Here is a 21,765-nt window from a genome sequence, read left to right on the forward strand (position 1 = left end):
AAACTGAATCCATAATCCCTGGCAGCATTTCTAGCTCCCTTCCCCACAAACACCTCGCACCCAACAGTTCCAGAGCCTGTCACCTGCCAAAACTCCCCCGTCTACCGCTAGCCCAGTGTCTTTCGCCCTGTCTCCTCAGTGTCTCTGTTCCTCAGTGTGGGGAAAAGACTACATACACCTCTTTCTACCATCACTTCCCTATTCTTCCAGTCTCTAGGGTCCTGCCCTTCTCTGCCCATACTCAGACTCAGCCTCACATAGGCCCGAGGAAGACAAACTCCTCAGAGTGAGCAGACAGGAAAATGGGCTCACGGTTCAAGATTTCCTTTGATAGTCTTGGGAAGAAAAGAAGACTAGAGACACAGCACTGAACAGTTTTATCCAGTCATGCGTACTACTTCATTTAGCTGCCACGATAACCCTATGAAGTAGTAAGCAGTGTTGTTACCCATTTTACAGATGCAGAAACTGCAGCTAGGCAAAAATTATGTAAATGGCCCACGGTCACCAATAAACAGTGGAGCCAGGATTAAAACCCAGGTCTTAACCAACCTACTCTATATACCCTCTCCCTCAATCCTGCCAGGAATGCCAATGAACATTCCAATCTACCTGAAGTTCCTTTGAAAGATAATCAGACATTGCTTCCGGAAGGCTCTCCCTAAAGTGACACTTGATCATTGGATCTGTCCCCTGCTCGTGACCGAAAAACCCTACTGTGTCCACACCTCACCCAAATTTTTCAGCTTTGCTTTCAACACACTCCATCAGCTGACTGTATCCTGACCTCCCTGGCGGGAACCCTCAACCCATCCTTATCCGTCCATCCAGCAAACCTCTTCTCTGCCCCTATGGTTCTGCACGTCCAACCCCCGACCACCATGAAGCATCTCTTGACTCCTTCACTCATCTGCTCTCCATGTCCCCGTGGCAGTGGAGCCTCCATTACAGCACAACGTGGCAGAGCTGTGTGCGAACAGCACCCCAGTGACTATGAGTTACAGACAGTGGCCTGGCCTTCATTCACGCTGTGTTCTCCAGCACATCATCTGCGTATCCGGCACAGAATGGGGCACCCTTTAGAGGTGATGACTGAGTGTGTGTTGAATTCGCTCTCAGGGAACCATGTGCAATATATAGACACATATTTTACAGTGAAGATAAACCAAAAAGCTAGGTCAGTTGTCAAAAGGAAAACGTGAAAACTCTTGTTCTGCTTCTAATGTTCAAGAAATGAAAACTGCCTATCCAATCATTATATCCTCACGTTACGCAATCTCACGTAAAATGAGAAAGAACTATCCCGTGTCCTCGGGACATGCCATGCCTTTCTGTCGCTGGGCCTCTCTGGTCTTGGTGTTCCTGGCCTGGCATGCTTCCCCATCCACCCCTCTCACAGGATACAGTTCAACTTTCAAGTGCCTGCTCATCCTTCCCTCTTCTATAAAGTCCTCCATTACAACCCAGCCCCCACAGACATCCTGCCTTCTCTGAAATCTTAGGTGTACACTGGATGCACGGAAGTATGACATTTATTTATGCCTGCCTTCCCCACGGCAGACGGCTCCTACTGCCTCGCTGTAAGCGAGGAATCCACGAGAAGGTCTCCTGTGCAGGAGGAAGGTTAGCCAGAAAAGCTTCCGATGCTACAGACTTTAGCACCGAGTTGTGAGTTTTCACTTTATCCATTCAGCTGGACTTTGAGTTCTTTGAAGGAAGGAATGTATTTTAGGTTCTCTTTATTTCTCCCAGTGCCTAGCGCAGAGCTGCACACAACGTATATACTTTATATGTGTTTTGATTGATTTGAGTCCCAAGAATTTACCTTTTTCATCCCGACTCCATCCTGTATCTGCAGGAGGAAGTCTAACGTCTGATCGTCAGTGAAATACCCAGGGGTGGGCTGGCTACAAATGAGAACAAGGTACGAGAGGGACAGTGAGTAAGAAAATGAGGAAAACAAGGACCTCCTTCCCTCCCTTCTCCTGTATCAGCCCCAGATAGCAAACAATTGTTCTGGGAAGTGGTTCAAAGCAGCAAACGTGAGAAGGAGCGCACTGCCAACCTGTGTAGGCCCTGGAGACTCAGGGTCCAGTGTGGTGTGAGGTTCTGTCCCCGAAGCAGGACGAGGGCCTGTCCAGTTGTGATCAGGAGGTTGCTGCAGTTGGAATCCGGTGCCTTCACCATCTGGAGCAGCTCAACACCGTCGCTGAATCACCAAGACCCAGATAGTCAGTCTCTGGATTAGATGAGGCTCCTGACCCACTTATTCTGACCTTTTCTCTTGGTACACAGGTTTGTATAACTTCTATATTCATCTCCCACCATTAGGTGAAGTCTGCCGTTCAGTGAACTCTCATTTTCCTGACCTTTAGAAACCAAGAATCCCTAGAAAATCCACGCAAGATCATAAGGAACTCACAGAGGTGCCACACACCACTCACGTTGGACACTCTGGGAAAGAAAACAGAGCCAAAGGGAGCGACAGGGAAGGGAGGTGCAGATCTGGGCAGGAGTCCTGAAATTGCCACTAAGCGTGGACAGTGACTTCTGGTAAATACACACAGCATCACATTATTTCTTTCTCTGCACAACTGGGACCATTTAATTTAACATCTGTCAAATTCACCGCAACAATAGGACACTGCCTCAGAAAATGATTGAAAACTCCCAGTATCAAAGAATGAAGACAATTATTACTAAATGGGTAAAATCCACTGCATATGACAAACTACATGCTTTTAGTTAAGAAGGAAACAAAAATAAAATAAAAAAAGATTTCATGCATGTTATTCCTGCTTCTGCCAAAATGATTCTTCAACTAAGAGAAAAATACAGGAAAAGGAGGGTAGATCTGTCAGCAGTTTGACAGTTATTTTAAATAAACCTATCCCCCTAATTTAAAGTTCCCCAGCCTCACCCCGACTCAGAACCTAAACCAATATCCTTCTTTCCAACCTACGTGCAAAGGGGTCACACATCATAGTCACTAACACACAGAGAGCAACACAGTATGTTATCGAGAAAATTTCTCACTCACTGTAACCGGGACAGAAGGTAATAGCTTAAGACTATCACTGCTTCCCCCGAAACCTCTGCCCAAACATTCACCAGCCCAACGAAACTCAGAGACTCCATGGCACGTGAGAGCTTGAAAGCTCAATGACAAGGTCCTACCTGTAAATGTCAATGAGTTCTGACAGGTTGATGGATCTTCGCTTCTCCCATTCTGGCTCTTCTATCTGCAGAGAAGGTGGTGAGCTGTCTCGATTTTGGGCCTGAACAAAAATGTCCCGCAGGGCGACAGCTTGGATATTTCCTAGCACCACAGGAAGAGCCAACACTGAGAAGCTGAATTTAACAGGCCTCCCCCAGGGTGAGGATCTGAGAGAGACTTAGAGCCTGATGAGATGGGTCTACCATAGCCCGCCCAGACTGGTCCAACAAGGAGTGAACCGGGAATGATTATATAGATGCTGGACAAAGAGTCTTCTCTTTGGAGAAGGCAGCAAAGGGGGAGCAGAGTGAATGACCTACAACAGGCGGGGCAGTGAGCACTCCCTACTATAGGAGGTGATGAAAGGGCTGGTGTCAGCAATTCCCCAGCTTTCACCAGTCTCACAAAAGAAGCCTAATCACCTACATCCATGGGGAACAGTAGCAAAAACCAGCCTTGCTTCTTACCAAAGCCAAAGAGGATGTAGACAGCCCCATTGGCGGTGATGTAGACCTGAGGACCAATCAGATTCCCCTCTCCCACGATGTTGTACTTCACAGGTCGGCCCACTGGGCTCCCTGTCCGGCCAGACACCAGCAGAAAACACACATCTGGCTGAAGAATTGAAAGAAGAGGGTCCAGTCAACAGAAGCCCTACTGTTTCCCCATCATAGTTTCTCCACATAATCATCGCTTCCTTGTTAGCTAAGGATTCAGAAACACTTTCCAAAGTTGGAAAACACCAAGCCCAACTGCTTTACTCTATTCCCTGGAAGTAAGAGAGGCAAATGTTAGACACCCGCAAAGGGCATCTTGACGGTAGCTCAGGCAATTTCTCTGAAGCACAGTTTTGGCTGATGAACAGTCTCTTGAGACCAGAATTCTAGCTCAGAGCTAAACACATGACAGCTCACCCCTGATCTCTGCTCTCATACCCAGAAATCCCCAGTAATATTTGGTCCCAGCAAGAATCAGTGCAGACACTGATCCCCCATCATAACATCACATACCTGGCCTGGCCACTCTCAACCTTACTCTCAAACAAAGATGGGCAAACTTTCTGTGAAAGGCCAGATGGTAAATACTTTAGGTTTTGCAAGCCAAATGGTTTCTGTAGTAACTACTCTACCACTACAGTGTGAAAGTGGCCATAGGTAATAAATACATGTGTGCCAATAAAACTTTATTTACAAAAAAACAGCAATGGGCCACATCTGGCCTGTAGGCAATAGTTTGCTGACCCCTACTCTAGAGGATTTTCTTTTGGGGAGAGTCACTGGTTGGGAAATATGAGGACTGTATCAATATCCTGACCTCAGTAAAGCTTTTGACAGAGTTTATCATCCTGAGTTCTTATGCATAAGATAAAGACAAGTGATTTTCAGTGTACCAGAGGAGGAGTCAGTGACAATGCAGAGGGAGGTTTTAGTGGAATGTCACAGCACTCTGCTTTTGTCCCAATACTATTCGTCATTCCTATCAAGGTCATGGGTTTGATTGGACACAATATGAACCAAATCTGATTTGGCCATAGACAGTAAAAATAATAACATCACCATAGTAAGTCTATAACAAGGACACAAAGCTACAAAGTGATAATTATTCAGAATTCACACACAGATCTCTCTGGCTGCAAAGCTCCACCTGTCATAGCTAGTGGAACCATAATGAGACCGCCAGGGAAATGGGTTCATAGTGGTAATTTATCCATTCAATCTCACAAGGCAAATTTATTTAAAGCTATGCCCTTGTAATAAGAGGTTTCAAGCAGCATTTATAACAACAATACTAGGAACTAACTAAAGTTAAAGTGCTCCCTGCAGGAAACACAAGGACCATTTTATACAGCATACCTGTGATTCCCCAACAGCCAGAACCACAAGATCTCGAACGCCATCTTCGTCCACATCTGGCAGTACCACACCTGGGGCAGCCAGGGTACCGTTGGATAGGTAGTTTGGGTTTAAAGTCCAAATGGCTTTCCCTAGGGAAGGACAAATAGGCTGATCACAGTGATGGCTTTCTGCCTCCTGAAAAGGTGGCCACACCACCACCAGGCCAGAAAAGAGAAACTCAGTGGCCAAACAACAGATAGTAACTCCAACTTCCTTTTTACCTTACTAGGAGGAATGGAGCAGGGAGTGTGAGATGAAATCCCCAAGTACCTAGCTAACAAACCCATGTAATAACTTCACACCTGGATTTTTTAGATAAATGGAGGTGCTAACGTCTCCCCAGGAGAGAGGAGCCCACTTGTCTGGGACAGAGGAATTGATCTGAGATTATTACAACTTATTAAGGAACCACCAGGGCAGCCAACCAGAAAACTAACTCTCTCTCCTACCACGTGTTCACCTGAGTAGAGAAATCAAGCGTAGATTTTCAACATGACCTCAGCTCTGGAGTTAACTTGCATGCAATCCTTTTCCATTCAGAACTACCCAGGACCAAACTCCAACCTCTAAAATTGGTAAGGATGATATTTATTCAGTCCAAGGTGTTAACAAGCATGCCGGCAATATACTTACGACTCTGTAAAGAGCCTTCATTGCATATACTTCTTTTTCATACCTTTTGTCATGTATGTCTATGTGCAATAGGAAGATAAAAAGCCAAACAGCATGCCTCAACAAACCTTACTTTCTCCACTGACATATTTTTAAGTAGTTGATGCCCAAGTTCACACACGGACCCCATAGCTATCAAATATGAAGAGGCAATGCTCAGCTGTCTTTTGTGCAAAGAACAGAGTAAGGAGACTACCTAGCAACCAAAGGCCTCAAGGTAGTTTCTGTTCAGGTTAAACTGTGGATCTAGCACTCAACCTATTCCAACCCTTTCTGTTATCTCCCTAAAATAACCGCCTCCCAAAGCAGTAAATCAGATTTCCCACCCTGTGAGAGTGGAAAGGTCCTCCCCCACCAGACTGTTCTAATCCGAGACCATGGCTCACTGGAGCAGAAACCTTTTGTGGCAAATGATCTTCACCTGATGTCGCATTGAATGCGCTGAACATCTTGTGCATCCCTGTCACAATGCAGATGGTTCCGGCCATGCTTCCTGGCATCAGATCCAAACATGTAATATCTCGAGCCTCCTCAGGGAGAGGACTAGACCAGAGTGTGCTGCCGTTCATCCCCGAAAGGCACACAAGAACAGCAGGTGGCCTTGAGACACCTAAAAGCACACAAAAGAGAGAAGAAATGAAAGGAGGCAGAGGAAAGAAGTAGAGATGAGCAGGAGGCCAGAAAACCAAAAGTAAGTGGTGGTAAGGCAGCAACCCACACCTATGTACTTGGCTCCCTCCCATATTTCTAGTAACAAGGTCTGAAAACAGAGCTTGTCCCGTCCTGTCTGCTCAACACCTCTCGTCCAAGACAAGAGCCCTGGACCTCCTCCAGGCTGCCTTATGCAACTCCACGCTTGCACCTACCCCAACACCTTTGCTCCCATGCCTGTCACCTGAGCCCAACAAAATACTGACATCCTTAAGGATAAAGGCTATTGCATTAATTTCTGTACCTCCAGTATCTTACAAAAATACTGGTACATGGCAACCAATTGTTGTCTGAATAAAGACAGGAACAACAAAAAAATTGAGAATATGAAAAGGTTGAGAACAACAACAATAAAAAAAACAAACCGGGAGGGAAAAGTATGCTCAGAAAAATGTGGCTACTAAACTAGACTATCTGCAGAGCAGGGAGCAAAATACCAGAATTCTAATTATCACTAGCAAATGCTCTCTGGGGGCAAAAAATACATATTTTCTTAAATAAAACTTAAGATTACACTTAACAATCAGTAGGTAGGTCTTCCTGGCCTAGAATTCATTGGAATCAGCTGATTTGGCCCCAATCAGTAAAGAATACTATCTGGAAAAATTTAATACCTAGGTCCAAGGATAGCTGGTAAAGGACTGGAGTAGCTCACCTCTTTAATAAATAAATAATCCTTTATGTCAATCAAAAGCAGAATAATAACTTTCTCTGGTGCCAGTTTTACATTCACTTTCAGTACTAACCTATCTCACACACTTGCCACCTCCAGCAACAACTCATACAGCAACAACTAACACAGCTTTGTGGCCCCTATTCCTCAGTGCTGCTAATTAAAATCACAAGCTGAAAACAAGAGTCAAACTGTAGCTCACAGTTTCAGCTTTGGTTGCCAGAAGCAGTGGCACACATGACAAGTCGTGGTGATAAATGTTAACATCCTGACTTCTATGGATGCTCTGACATACTGTCCTTCCCCGTAAGGGTCCCTATGACTCTACATCAATTCTCTGACATCTTTTTCTGGATGGTGATGGGTTATCCCTTCCCCATTAGTCCATGACTCCCTCAGGCAAAGACCACACTCACTTTGTTTAGATCAATATAACCAGCACAGCTCTGCTTAAGGTACACAGCAGACATTCAATATGTAGTCACTGAATGAATGGATGGACAACAGAACAAACAAAAACGCAATCCTTCTTATGTTCAGGGGCACAGAGCTTTGAACCCACTGTCTGGGGTTAATGGCAGCAGTTTGACAAAAGGGTCAAAAATAATGAACTCCACAGTCAGACTCCCAGGATTTGGATCCCAGCTCTGCCATTTACAGGCTGGGGGACACTGGGCAAGTTCCTTAGCCTCATTATGCCTCATTTTCCTCATCTGCAAACAGGGAATAATTATATTGTCTACCTCATGGGACTGAGATGAGGGATAAATTCATCCATCATATATGTTATAGACTTCCTATGGTGCACAGCACACACGTTAGTGATGTTATTAATTTTATAATCTATGGCCAAATCAGGCTAGTTTGTATTGTATCCAACTTAAACCTATGACCTTGTCACTATGAATCCTGATATGTAGCAAACCATACAAATAACAAATGACGAAAAAGAAATCTCTAAATCTAAGCGTGGGTGGGGGGAATTTTTACTTCAAAGGCTAGCTAATGAGTCATAGGCAGGAAAAAAAATATAACTCAGGTTCAATCACATAGTCAGCATTTTGCCTGGAGGTTCTCTCTGAAACAGATCTATCCCCAAATGGCTTCTACTTAGTGAACAAGCCCCAAAAAGGTATTTTTTATAAGAGGGGCACATAGCCTAGAATTTTCTAGAATATACTTGGATGTTTATTCCAGGGCCTGAATGATTCAAAAGTAGTTACTAGTGCATCCTCAACCTCAAACTTGAGTTTCTCTATCGGCTCACAGACTACAGTTCTAAACCCCTTTTAACAGAGGCCGAGAGACAAGCCAAAGCTCCTGTGGACCTATGCTGAAAACCCAACACTTTTTTTCTTTCTTCTGCAGTTGATCTGTGTAACAGCTGGGGTCCCAGGAAACAGACACTCAATTAGGGTAGGTTGTGAAAGGCTTACTAGAGACAAGATGTGGTCAGAGTATAGGAAAGCCACCAGGAATAGTAAAGCCCTCAGAACTGTTACTGCTCCCAGGCCCAGAGGAACAGTGGAGAAAGTGATTACTGGAACCCAGAAAAAGCAAGTCCTGTAAGAGGACCACCTTGACAGGAGCTGCAACCTGTGATCAAGGATGTAGCCAGGCTGAGGTAATCCATCAGGGAGGAGCCAGAGGAATTCTCTCTCTCATTCATTCTCTCTCTCTCTCTCCCCCCCCCCCTTATTCCAATTTCTTCCCTGTGTTCCCCATTGGCCAAACCCAACTGGAAGTCCACAGGCAAGGGAGACGCTGACGTATTCCATGCATAATCCTCCCCAAGCAGAAAGCAGAATGGAGAACAGAGACAAAGGGAGTAAACAGGAGTAAAAGGATGTAAGGCAAGATGTAAGTGTGATATATTAGTATGTGAACAAAAGCTTTCTGCCGGGATGGGAAGGTAGGAGAGTCAACATTTCCTGTAACCTAAGAGGCAATGGAAAATGGATTGGGAGAAAACTCAAGAAACCTCAGTACTAATGCTGAGCACTGCAGGCACGTGGGCAAGTCGCTTCCTCTCTGGCCTCAGCTTCCTCCCTGGACTAGTGACCACGAAAAGTTCCTTCCAGCTGCAGAGCCCTACGGTTCCTTGACTGAGTGGTATTTAGAAGCAGGAACTTCCTGCTGGGGTTATCTTGTGTGACAGCTCGTGGTGCCTTCCTATTCACGGAAGGCCCTTTTCTACGCGGCCCCTTGGGAGAAGCTTTCTCTTCGCTCACATGGGTCCAATCACTGAGCTTCTCCTGGAGCAGCCTCTAAAATGAACAGTCACTTACCGACGGCACTGCCATTCCTTGAAGTTACAAAGGAGAGAAGCACATCGCGCAGGCCATCTCCATTCACATCGGCCAACTGCAATGGAGACAGGTCCCCACCTGACAAACACATTAAAAAAAAAAAAAAATCCTTAGCAACGTACCACAAACCAGTTAAAAAAAGAAAGGGACACATAGTGCCAGCACTTCATAAAAACCAGGCAGACTTTCAGTTCCTGGATGAGAGAGAGTAGACACAATTCTGCCTGTTCCTCTCACTGAGCACAGCCAAAATCCCTGGGCATTATCCATAAAGCAAATACGAGAAGACTCTGGAAGGTCTGACCAGGCCTTGAGCCTTACTTTTCTCTTTAAATTGCCCTTCCTGCAGCTTTTCTCTCCCCTGGACAGTGTTGGCTGCATAGCAGGAACCCAGCAAGCCAATGCTCTACGTCTAATCTACATCTAATTAAGACCAAGGCCAACACCTCTTTCACCCTGTCCCCTCCCCTCTGGCAACCCCCAGGCCCTTCTCTGTGTCTATGACTCTGCTTCAGTTTTGTTGGTTCATTTGTTTTGTGCTTTTAGAGTCCACATATAAGTGAAATCACATGGTATTTGTCTTTCCCTGACTGACTTATTTCACTGAGCATAATACCTGTAGGCCCATGCTGCTGCAAATGGTAAGATTTCGTTCTTTTTTATGGCCAAGTAATATTCCGTTGTATTAAGAAGTACAAATTGGTAGTCACAAAATAGTCATGGGGATGGAAAGTACAGCATAGGGAATATAGTCAATCATATTGCAATAGCTATGTATGGTGCCAGGTGGGTACTAGAAATATTGGGGAGAACACCTTGTAAAGTATATGACTGCCTAGCCACTATGCTATACACCTAAAACCAATACAAAATAATATCAAAAGTAAATTGTAATTGAAAAATACAAAGTTTAAAAAATACAACGCCAACAGAAACACAACAAAGCAGTGATCTTCCCAAGTTTTCTGAGCTGTATCAATCCATCTTTTGGTTTTGCTTCAAATCTTAACCTCCTAAAGGCAGCTCTGCACACAGGGGGAGAAATGCTATATGACACACATTAAAGACTTGGAGGAAATTGTCAATGTAATCAGACCCTTTCCAGAATTAGGGATAAAAATCCTGCAGCTCACCTCCCTGGGGGCCCAAGTGGCGGCTCCAAGTGCTGTGCAGATCCCTGGGGGGACAGGGGATCAGGAACGCACATACGAGCACCAGGACCATCGAGATCACCAAGGTCAGCAGAAACACAGACGTGCGCACATAGGACACGATGGCAGAGGTTGTCTTCTGCTCCAGGCCTCCGAGGGGCTCCGAGGGGTACCCCTCTGTGGGGCCCTCCGAAATATGTGGCTTTGCAGCCCCTGCCACCTCAGCATCTGAGTCAGGCTCTGGAGCTTCTCCCAGAGGACTCTTCCCATTCTTGACCCCTCCGTTCTTCTGCTGCAAGTCCAGCACAAGATCGTCTTCACTCTCATCACTGTCGGCCTGTGTGAGGGGATCATACTCCCCTAGGTCAGGGCTCTTCTTCCCTGAAAAGACAGAAAGAGAGGGCTTCACAGGGAACAAGGAAGGAGAAACCCTCACCAAGTGCATGGCACCTGCAAACACACAGAACTAAGCAAACTGAAACAAATCTAGATTTACAACCTTGGACCTTCATGGCTCTGCAAAACAGACATCAGCAGGGAGGAAAGGATGGGGGAGGGGAGAAATCACAGGATTCTAGAACAGTGGTTCTCAACCTTCTGGCCCTTTAAATACAATCCCTCATGTTGTGACCCAATCATAAAATTATTTTCGTTGCCACTTCATAACTGTAATGTTGCTACTGTTATGAATCGTGATGTAAACATCTGATATGCAGGATGGTCTTAGGCGACCCCTATGAAAGGGGTTGTTCGACCACCAAAGGGGTCGCGACCCATAGGTTGAGAACCGCTGTTCTAGAATCACTGCTTTCAGGAGTTTAAGAAACTGGAAAAGAAATGGAGAAAGGAAATTTCAAATACCTTTGTAGGTTTTTGTTGTTGTTGTTGTTTTAAACTCTCTTAATTTGTTTCAATCTCACTAATGGAAAAAACCATGGCTCTTATATCATCAACCTTCCATAGGCCTAATATGAATATTTTCTTTGGTGTTCTTAGATATGTGTTGTTCTGATCTTTCCTGGGTCTTCCCTACACTTTTAGAATATTGATTCTCTATACCTTGCTTCTCACAGTCCAATATTTGTGGCTTCCTAATTGTTTCTATGAAACAATTTAGAAAGTTGAACACTAAATGCCACCTGGAGATGTTTCACTGGAAATTCACTCCTAAGAACCTCACTGGGATCCCAATGCCTTTCAGTGCATGTTTCAGTAAATAGTGTTTATCTCTAAAAATGCTATTCTGAGCACATATTCCAGGAGGGAGCAGGAACACAGAGGTAGAGGACTTGTCTTGAAACTGGTTTACACAACAAGCACCTGTTTATACTTAAACCTTATGTCTATTTGGAGGTGGTAAAGAGGCAGAAATTACAGAAGGGCTTAAGCACACCTCCTTGCAAGCCACCCCTTGCTGCCCTCACTGCCAATGACTGGATGATTTTATGCCTTTATTTCATGTTATAACCAAGTAAAAAACAAGAAAAAGTTTCTGTTTTGGAAATTACCTGGTAAGCTGTTACTAATGTAAATGCTACTTTAAATCTTTTGTTAAGAAGAAATATAAAAAATCTAATTAAAAAGGGAAAAAGAAGAATCCTCGATCCTAATCTCTGTCTCTGGTCACTGTGATCTTGATGGCACTTCATACATTACGTCTCAGTTTGCTCAAGATGTGAAATGAAGCAATAAAACACTATATGGAGACCCATATGGGAAGTAAAGTCTTTAGTGTAAAGTTTAGTGTTTGCTATACAGAGTGTCAATAAATGTTTCATTAAAAAATGAACATTCAAAAAAAATGAACATTCCACAGAATTTTATAACATTAAGTATTTTGAAAGACAAACACACACACACACACACACACACACACACACACACACACAGAAAATACTGAGTAATCTAGCATTCTGTTAACTACAAATTTCTATATATATAGCTTTGAACTATTCATTTTGTCTGATAAATATATTTGATTTTAAAGGCATAAATTATTTTAAAAAACAATTTTTAGGAATTTCATTCAGAATAGTACTTCAGGATATGCCATAGAGTCACTACAGGTTCAAGCTAATCTCATCTAGTTTATATATCTACTAGAGGCCCGATGCATGAAATTCGTGCAACAATTTTGGCCCTCGCATCCCTGGCTTTCTCAGGAAGGTCATCCAGACGGTCATCTGGACAGTCGTTCTGCTGTTTGGTCTAATTAGCAAATTAGTTCTTTATTATATAGGATTCTATGAGCCAAGTTATTTTATTAATTAGGGCATTTCATGCCCTAACCATCTCAGGTAACTTGAAAATAATTTACAAACAGAACCACAGGTTGTTGTAATAATATTAACCCTAATATTTTTAAATGCTTCTTTTAACTAAATGAATATACCTAACAGGATCTTTAAAATGTGCTATATATAAAAATGGGTATTATTCAGCCTTAAAAAGTAAGGAAATTCTGACACAATGGATCTTCAGTACATTATGCTAAGTGAAATGATCCAGTCACAAAAAGACAAATACTCTATGATTCCATATAATGTAGTCAAAGTCACAGAAACAGAAAGTGGAATTGTGGTTTCTATCTTCACAAGAAGCAGGCTGTCAGCACATGTAGGGAGTGTGCAGTAGGCAGCCAATCAATGTTTTGCTTTCATGTAGATGTTTCTCTCCCCCTCTCCCTTCCTCTCTCTCTCTAAAAAATCAATGAAAATATTTTTTAAGAAAACTAGAAAGAAAGGTATGACTACAGAAAACAAAGGTGATCCAATATATGCATAACTGAAGAAGAGAACAGAAAAGAAAATGGAAACAAAAACAGTACTTTAAAAATATACAAAAAAAGTTCCTGCAATAAAGCAAAACCTAAAACTGCAGTATAAAGGATAAAATGAGTCCCAAGAAAAACTGATACAGTCCTGCCAGTGTGGCTCAGTGGTTGAACTTCAACCTATGAACCAGGAGGTCATGGTTCGATATCCGGTCAGGGCATGCCCGGGTTGCAGGCTCCATCCCCAGTGTGGGGAGACATGCATAAGATAGCCAATCAATGATTCTCTCTCATCATTGATGTTTCTATCTCTCTCTCCCTCTTCCTTCCTCTCTGAAATCAATACAAATCTATTTTTAAAAAAGAAAACTCTTACAGAATAATCAACATTGAAACATATCCTAGTAAAGGCATTGAACTTCAAGGACAAAGAAAGAATCATATGAGCAACCAGGCCAAAGGAAAAAGAAGCAAGTCACTAATAATGGGAACAAATATCAAGCTGACTTCTCCACAATAACATACATTCCTAAAAGGTCATGCCACAGTATGTAAAAAGTTCTGAGAGGAAAAACATGGGTGTGCAATGCAAGAACTTTCATCCATTCATGACGTTTCTGAATTATAAAGGCAAGCATGCAAGAACTCAGGCTATCTTACTTTTGTGTCTTTCTCTTAAAGATCATAGAAAATAGGACCCATTCTTGACCAAACTCTTAAGATAAATATTTACTTTGACAGTATTAACAGTACATATTTTTCCAGGTAGTTCAAAGACAAACCTCAGCTTAATTATTATGGACTGCAAGCTTTGGTTTAAGAACTCCTAAGTAAATATTTTTTCTATGTTTCACAGAAAGACAGCATGGGTGTATAAACATCAACTCTTCAGGTTGAGAAGATAACATCAAAACCATGCTTCCAAGCTCAGGGTACTTTAGCACTCTCTTCTCTGATGATTTCAGTTATCACTCATATGTTTCAAACCAATAGAAGGTTTTCAAAGAATAAGGAAGACACTGATTTTCCATAGCTATCACTTTCCCCCGTACGAAGACTGAGGATGCTGGTTACATAACCATTCCCAAATGGTATGGAGGAAAATATAAATAGCAAAGAGATGCAACTATACCATCCACAAAGGTTCCAGGAAAATATACTGTAATATATACTTGAGTCTACACTTTACATAGACTCTACTGCAATGAAAGGTAAATAATTCATATCATGGATTAGTTGATCCAGGGTACATAATCATTCTAAGTTATACATAATAAAACAAATCACTACAGTAACATTATGCTCTGATGTTCCCTTTAGTGTTTGACCTTCAAACTTTAAAATGAACTAAGAAAATATATACCTAAGAGGTAATTGTCCCACAGGCTGCTTTATGAATGTCACATTGTCCTTCTGTTATTGATTAACCTCATTCTATGCATGTGAGCCAAACATCTATCTTGAGCTTAGTGGAAGGTGAGGCTGTGAAACATGGCTGCTTTTTCTTCATGAGGATGAGGATATCTGTCATTACCTCACGATTACATCGGGCCTTCCTTCAAGTATCACATTCATAAAAGATCATGGTGCTTATGATGATAATAACAGCTAACCCTTATTGAATAACCAACATGTGTCGAAGGTTTACAAACCTCTCAAGTATATCCATCTCTTATACTTTGCCAAATAACCCTATGAGGTCAATATGTAGTGAGTGTGTGGAATACAGTGAGTGTTTCATAAAAATATTATTACTACACATGAAGAAACTGAAGCTTGAAGAGATTAAATAACTAATCTGGTAAAGACCGGATTTAAATCCAAGCCTGTCTCATGCTCTTAGTCTCCATTCTATTCGGCTTCCTTACATGTAAAAATAGGAAGGGCACCATTGTGGTGATCATTTCACAATATATACAAATCCTGAATCATTACATTATACACCTAAAAATAATGTTATACGCCACTTCTGCCCCTTTAAAAAAAATAGTAAGTTAACTAAGGTAACATGACAGTAACTCCTAGGCCCAATAACTACAGTGCATCCAAAAAGAGCTAACAGAAAACAACTTTTACCTAATATAAAAGCAAAACCAAAATGTATTTGGGGTGGAAGGGAGAAACAGCAAGAGGGAGCCAAGCTAAAGTACAAGCTGGAGAGAAAAAAAAAACACACAAAAACAACAACAAAAAACCCGTATCACATAAACGAATATATGGCTATTGTATCTGGGCCTAAAAAAGTATCAAAATACTTGACTGCTCAGGGCAAGCTGCTGTGCAAACATAGGCCCAAGGACCAGACTGTGTTTTCTCTACCCTATCAGATGACCAATTTACTGAAACTGAATACTCCATGGGGTAGAAATGCCACCGCCTCAGGATGTGAAAATGCAGAAGAGCTCAAGAGTTTTGAATGCAAGATTTTCTTGCATTCCCATCCTCAGAGAATAACTATTACCTATGCTGTAAACTAAAAGAAAAAAGAAATAAAGCTAAATATGTCTGACCATCTCATTGCCTCCCTTGGGAGAATATCATACTACACTAAGGATACATAAGGCTACTCTCTTCAAAGTTCATTAATCCTGCAGGTATAGAAACATACCCCGCTTCAATGTTACATACATATTCCAAAATAGATATTTTCAATGTTCCTTCCAAAGTTCTAATGAGCCCATGTGAAAAGAAATGTCTTAGATCATCAAGTCTGGAGACAGAAATGCAAATTCATATCAAATCCATACCCAACGCAGTCATCCAAGGCTCAAGTGTAGCAGGCTGCAAGCTCCTTGACCCTGCAACCCCCCTGCACCTTATGCTGGATATCCACCAGATACACAACTAGCCCTTCTCAGGATGCCAGGGAAAGCAACTGCTTTTCCCCCTAAACCCTTAAGTTAACAGCAAACAAATGTGTACAGCTTAATGTTTAAAATTTATTTAGGTGGGATCATAAAAATTTTAAAGTCTTAACGTTTAAAATTTATTGGGGCAGAATAAAATAGACATTTACTAAAATAGCGAGTTTCTAGCAGCACAGTTCCGTTCTGGGGGTTAAAAACAAAACAACAAACAAAAACTTGGAGCTGCTGCTGCCCAAAGTACTGAATTAGCTCTGGAAGTTGTCCTCACCACCAGTGCCTCTTTAATGAATATCCCATACATTATCTGCAACTTGCAGGTGCCAAATCATCTCCCTCCTATAAATGCTGAGCCTGGGCAGCCAGAGGCTGACCAAGTGGAGTCAAAAGCCCGGGATCTAGCGTTAAAAGACCCCCCGCATTCCAGTTCAGGTTTTTCCAATACCGCTTAGTGACTTTGGACAAGTCAATTCAGCCGAATAACTCTCATTTTCCTCTTCTGTAAACTCGGAGGTTAAAGACCTGTCATTAGGTGGGGATGCTGCTCCAGAGGGTCACAAGTCCTCGGCCGCCCCCGATCCCCATCCCCGCCCCTGCCCAGGTGCAACCCAGGAGAGAAGGAGCTGGAGACGCTCAGGAAAGGATGCTCCCTCACAACCCTTCCCTGGAGGCGGCGGCGCGCGCGCTGACATTCGCCATCGCAGCAGCTCAGCCCGCTCCCGGCCACCTGCCCAGCGCGCCTCCAGCGTCCCTCCCTGCCAGGCTCTGGGCTGGCCCCGCGCCCGCGGTCCCCGACCCGCCAGGCGCCACTAACCCCCAGCCAAAGGGGGCTGCACCGCTCGCCTCCGCGCGCCTGCAGCTCCGCCTGGGTGAGGGCCAGGCCCCGACCGGCTTCACCCGCAGAGCCTCGTCTCCCCGTCTCCCAAGCCCGGCGGGGGCGGGGTGGTCTTGAGGCTGCAACTCCTTACCCGGGAGCTTGAGCGCCCTGGACAGCACTGTCGCCATGGCGGAGGCCCCGGTGCGCGTGCGCGCGCCCGCGTCCTGTCGGGAAATGTAGTTCCGGGAGGACGGTGCGCTGCGCTGGGTCCGAAAAGGTAGGAGCTGCGTGGCGAGTCGAGGTCAGGAGGAGGGGCCGGCTGGCGGCCTCCGACCCACTTGCAAGCTGCCGCGGGCTCTTCTGTCGCCCGCTCGGAGCCAGGCCCCTTACTTGGCAAGTGACCTGAGTCTCACCTTATCCTCAGTGAAGTGGGGAGATGAAGCCTACCACGTAGGTTTGCAGTGAGAACGGTATGACATAACCGACTCTTGTGTTGAGAAATGCGCCGTGGGCTTTGGAGACAAGACAGACGGGATTTCAATCCTGCCTGCGTCCCTTACTAGCAAGGCCCTCTTGGGCAAGTTACTTGGTATGACTAAGTTTCACCCCCCCCCCCCCTTTTTTTTTTTTTTTGTAAGAGAACATTTATTGGGTAAATTACAGAGGTAGAAAAAGTAATTCCTAGAAGAAATAGGCGTAGGAAACAAGTCTAGAGGTAAAGGGGTTACCCTTGGAGCTTGGGAGAGAGGAAGGTGATGGTAAGGTTGGGGGGAAGGGGGAGGGAAAGACATGGGTGTGCTCCCTGGAAGGAGAAAGTTAAGCTTCATTTTTTTTTTTTTTTAATGGAGACAATACTATCTGCTTAACAGGTTTACTCTGAGAATTGAATATATAATCTGTTTAAAACACAGCGCACATATGCTCTGGTTTCTCTTCAGACCGCATAAATCTTTCGCCTTTTAAAACACAGCGCACAATAGGCAACTGTTTCGTTCTTAGGAAAAGGTCAAGGCTTCCTGGAGCTGTAACCCTAATTTCTTATTACCAGTTTAAGTACTTGACACCCTACCCGCAGCTCCCAGCTTGAAGGAAACAGAAATTGACCTGCTTCTCCCTCACAGGCACCAAGAGAACAGCCTTTTAGTGCAGGAATGCTGAAGATATCTGATCCATCCTCCTTGTTTTACTGAAGAGAAAACTGAGTTCTAAAAAGGTGACCTAACTTCTTAGTGTCAAAACAAAAGCTCTAAGATGCCTCTCAACTTGGAAGCTGCCTCATTCCCATGAAAAACTGTAGGTACGACTATCTTGTGGAAATCTAAGAAACTCTTAACAGCCATCCCCATCACCCATTTCCCCAGGGGAAAAAAAGTCACTGACTCTAACAGAGCACAGACACTAGAGCCAGGTCACTAGTTCAAACCCCAACTTCACCGTTTCCTAGCTGTCAAATCTAGGGCTAGTTGCTCAATCCCTCTCTGCCTCAATTTCCTCATCTGCAAAATGGGGATGAAATAGTTCTTATTCCACAGAGTTGTCCTGAGAATTAAATAGATACATGCAAAGCACTGAGAACAGTGCCTGGCACCTAGTAGGTGTTTTATAAGTATTAGCTCTTCTTTTTAATAATAATTTATTAATTGTTTACAATTTAATAATAAATGTAATAATTTAATGGGTGGTGGACTTTTGGGGGGGTTTTGTTGTTGTTGTTTTGCCTTCTACGATACCCACGATTTCTATTATTTGCCACTTTTCTGGGGATACAGTTAAAAACTGAGTTAGTCCAGAGGCTGCGGCTGCAGAGGAACTACTGAGAAGCTGAAAAATGCTGTCCATGTGTGATGCCAGAGCTGTGGCCTGCACTCTTCCTCAGCGGGCCAGGCTGGTCTCCAGAATTGCTTTGGGATCATCCTTCATTCTGCAAGTAATCACCATGCCTCTAACACTCGTCTTAAGAAGATTGGCACTGCCAAGATATTCTCTATTATTGAAGAGCAGATTCTTGGAGCTCGTATACCTCTGTTGACCGTGAGGAGACTGGGCATGTCTTAAGTATTGGTGATGGTATTGCCTAACTACATGGGCTGAGGAATGTTCAAGCAGAAGAAATGGCAGAGTTTTCTTCAGGCATTGAACCCGACGATGTTAGTGTTGTGTTTAGAGATGATAAACTAATTAAGGAAGGAAATATTGTGAAGCGAACAGGAGCCATTGTGGATGTTTCCATTGATGAGGAGCTATTAGGTCATGTAGTAGATGCCCTTGGTCATGCCATTGATGGAAAGGGTCCAGTTGGTTTCAAGACCCATGGGTGAGTTGGCCTGAAAGTCCCTGTGATCATTCCTCAAGTTTCTGTGCAGGAACCAATGCAGACTGGCATTAAGGCTGTGGATAGCTTGGTGCCATTGGCGGTGGTAAGTGTGAGCTGATTATTGGTGACCGACAGACTGGCAAAACATCAATTGCTATTGACACAGCCATTAACCAGAAATGTTTCAATGATGAGTCTGATGAAAAGAAGAAACTATGCTATATCTACACTGTTACTGGTCGGAAGAGATCCACTGTTGCCCAGTTGGTGAAGAGACTTAGAGATGCAGATGCCATGAAGTATACCATAGTGGTTTCAGCTACTGCTTCAGAGGCTGCCCCACTGCAGTACCTGGCTCCTTATTCTGGCTGTTCTATAGGAGAATATTTTAGGGACAGTGGCAAGCATGCTTTGATCATCTACGATGACTTATCCATACAGGCTGTTGCTTATCGCCAGATGTTTTTGCTGTGTGCCAATCCCTGATCGTGAGGCCTATCCTCATGTGTGTTCTACCTGCATTCCCATATGCTAGAAAGAGCAGCCAAAATGAATGATTCTTTTGGTGGTGGCTCCTTGACTGCTCTAACCGTCACAGAAACACAAGCTGGTGATGTGTCTGCTTACATCCAATGAATGTCATTTCCATCACTGACAGACAGATCTTCTTGGAGACAGAACTGTTCTACCAAAGTATCCACCCTGCCATTAACATTGGTTTGTCTATGTCCTGAGGTGTAGCTGCTGTCTAAACCAGGGCCATGAAGCAGGTGGCAGGTACCATGAAGCTGGAATTGGTATTGGGAATTGCTGTTTTTTCTAAATTCTGTTCTGATCTCAATGCCCCTTAATAACTCTTGGTGTGAGTCTAAGTTCTGAAGCAAGCAGAGTATTCTCCCATGGCCATGAAGAACAAGTGACTGCTATTTATGTCAGTGTGAGGGAGTATCTTGATAAACTGGAGCCCAGCAATATCACAAAGTTTGAGAATACTTTCTTGTCCCCTGTTATCAGCCAACACCAAGCCCTGTTGAGCAATGTCAGGGCTGGGGGAAAGATCTCAGAACAGTCCGATGCAAAGCTGAGACTTCAAACAAACTTCTTGGCTGGATTTGGAGCTTAAACCCCTATGGATTCACATGAAGTACCAGCTTGGTTTTGTCATTGTTTCTTCTAGTGGTCAGTCCCATTGGTAAAAGGATTACTCTCATACTACAGATGTACAGAAATCACCTAAAAAGTAAAGGTTCCATATTGCAAAAACACACAATATATTTTATCTTACACCTATATAGGTCATCTGGGAAAAGAAGCAACACTACAAGTCACAATAAGTCAGTAGTGGCTTGCCTCAGATCAGATTAGTTCATTTGAACACGTTCTTGAGATATGAAAACTGATTTAAAAAAAAAAAAAAAAAAGAACCTTTCAGGTGAGCAAGATATAGAAAATGTCCATTTTAGCTGCAGAAGGAGAACTTGCATTTCTAGGAGACGGTACTATGGACTGGAATAGCCAGGATACACGGGAGAGAAGGAAAGAGGAAATCTGCCCACTTTCTTAGTGAAAGGGCATATCCTAGGAGAGCCCCTTCCTATGTAGTGGAAGTAAAATAAAGTTGTACAGTTTAAAGTTTGATTAAAATTTTGCTTTACTATCATTCAGAACGGAAGGTCAGATAAAGAGCTTCACAGATAAGGAAAAGCTAAAGGAGTTCATCACCACCAAACCAGTATTATATGAAATGCTGAAAGGTATCCTTTAAGAAGAGGAAGAAGAAGAAAAAGGTAAAGATACAAATTATGAACAACAAATATGCATCTATCAACAAGTGAATCTAAGAATCAAGTGAATAAATAATCTGGTGATCATAATAGAATCAGGGACATAGAAAGGGAATGGACTGACTATTCTTGGGGGGGAAAGGGGTGTGGGAGATGCGGAAAAAGACTGGACAAAAATCGTGCACCTATGGAAGAGGACAGTGGGTGGGGAGTGAGGGCGGAGGATGGGGGCGGGAACTGGGAGGAGGGGAGTTATGGGGGGGGGGGGAAGAGGAACAAATGTAATAATCTGAACAAGAAAGATTTAATTAAAAAAAAAAAGAAAAAGGAAAAATAAAAAAAAATAAAAAATTTGCTTTAAACGATGTAGTCACCTTAAGCACCAGTGTATATAAACACATAAACTTGTGTGAGTGTGTACACATCTCACAGATGTGGCATCTCCAGCCCCTCGGCTTTCCATACCTACGCTCTGTGGCATTTCCACTCTCCACTCTGCCTATAATCACCTCAGTTTTGCCCAAATGCTTTTCAAGGGGAATCAGACGCTAAGGCACTGCTGGCTCCCGTCCTGGCTCCCGGAGC

The 21,765-nt window shown here is 43.5% G+C and overlaps 1 protein-coding gene and 1 pseudogene across 2 annotated transcripts in view; one reads left to right on the plus strand and one right to left on the minus strand.

Moving 5' to 3' along the window:
- The window catches only part of FAM234B (family with sequence similarity 234 member B), a 25,462-nt gene extending 8,104 nt beyond the window's left edge, over positions 1 to 17,358 (minus strand). For both annotated transcript variants that reach the window (XR_004966077.1, XM_036299581.1), the window contains exons 1-9: positions 17,234 to 17,358; positions 10,611 to 11,009; positions 9,457 to 9,555; positions 6,206 to 6,394; positions 5,071 to 5,201; positions 3,685 to 3,832; positions 3,178 to 3,319; positions 2,066 to 2,209; positions 1,826 to 1,907 (exon numbers count right to left, since the gene is read on the minus strand). Coding sequence is in view for 1 of the 2 variants with exons in the window: in XM_036299581.1 (XP_036155474.1) it covers positions 1,826 to 1,907; positions 2,066 to 2,209; positions 3,178 to 3,319; positions 3,685 to 3,832; positions 5,071 to 5,201; positions 6,206 to 6,394; positions 9,457 to 9,555; positions 10,611 to 11,009; positions 17,234 to 17,270 (1,371 nt within the window). In the remaining variant the exon portion in view is untranslated. The remainder of the gene's footprint in view (positions 1 to 1,825; positions 1,908 to 2,065; positions 2,210 to 3,177; positions 3,320 to 3,684; positions 3,833 to 5,070; positions 5,202 to 6,205; positions 6,395 to 9,456; positions 9,556 to 10,610; positions 11,010 to 17,233) is intronic.
- A 1,461-nt stretch (positions 17,359 to 18,819) lies between these two features.
- LOC118650952 lies at positions 18,820 to 20,829 on the plus strand (annotated as a pseudogene).
- Positions 20,830 to 21,765: the final 936 nt, after the last annotated feature.

The sequence above is a fragment of the Myotis myotis genome, unplaced genomic scaffold (assembly GCF_014108235.1).
Source record: "Myotis myotis isolate mMyoMyo1 unplaced genomic scaffold, mMyoMyo1.p scaffold_m19_p_3, whole genome shotgun sequence".
Classification (NCBI taxonomy): domain Eukaryota; kingdom Metazoa; phylum Chordata; class Mammalia; order Chiroptera; family Vespertilionidae; genus Myotis; species Myotis myotis.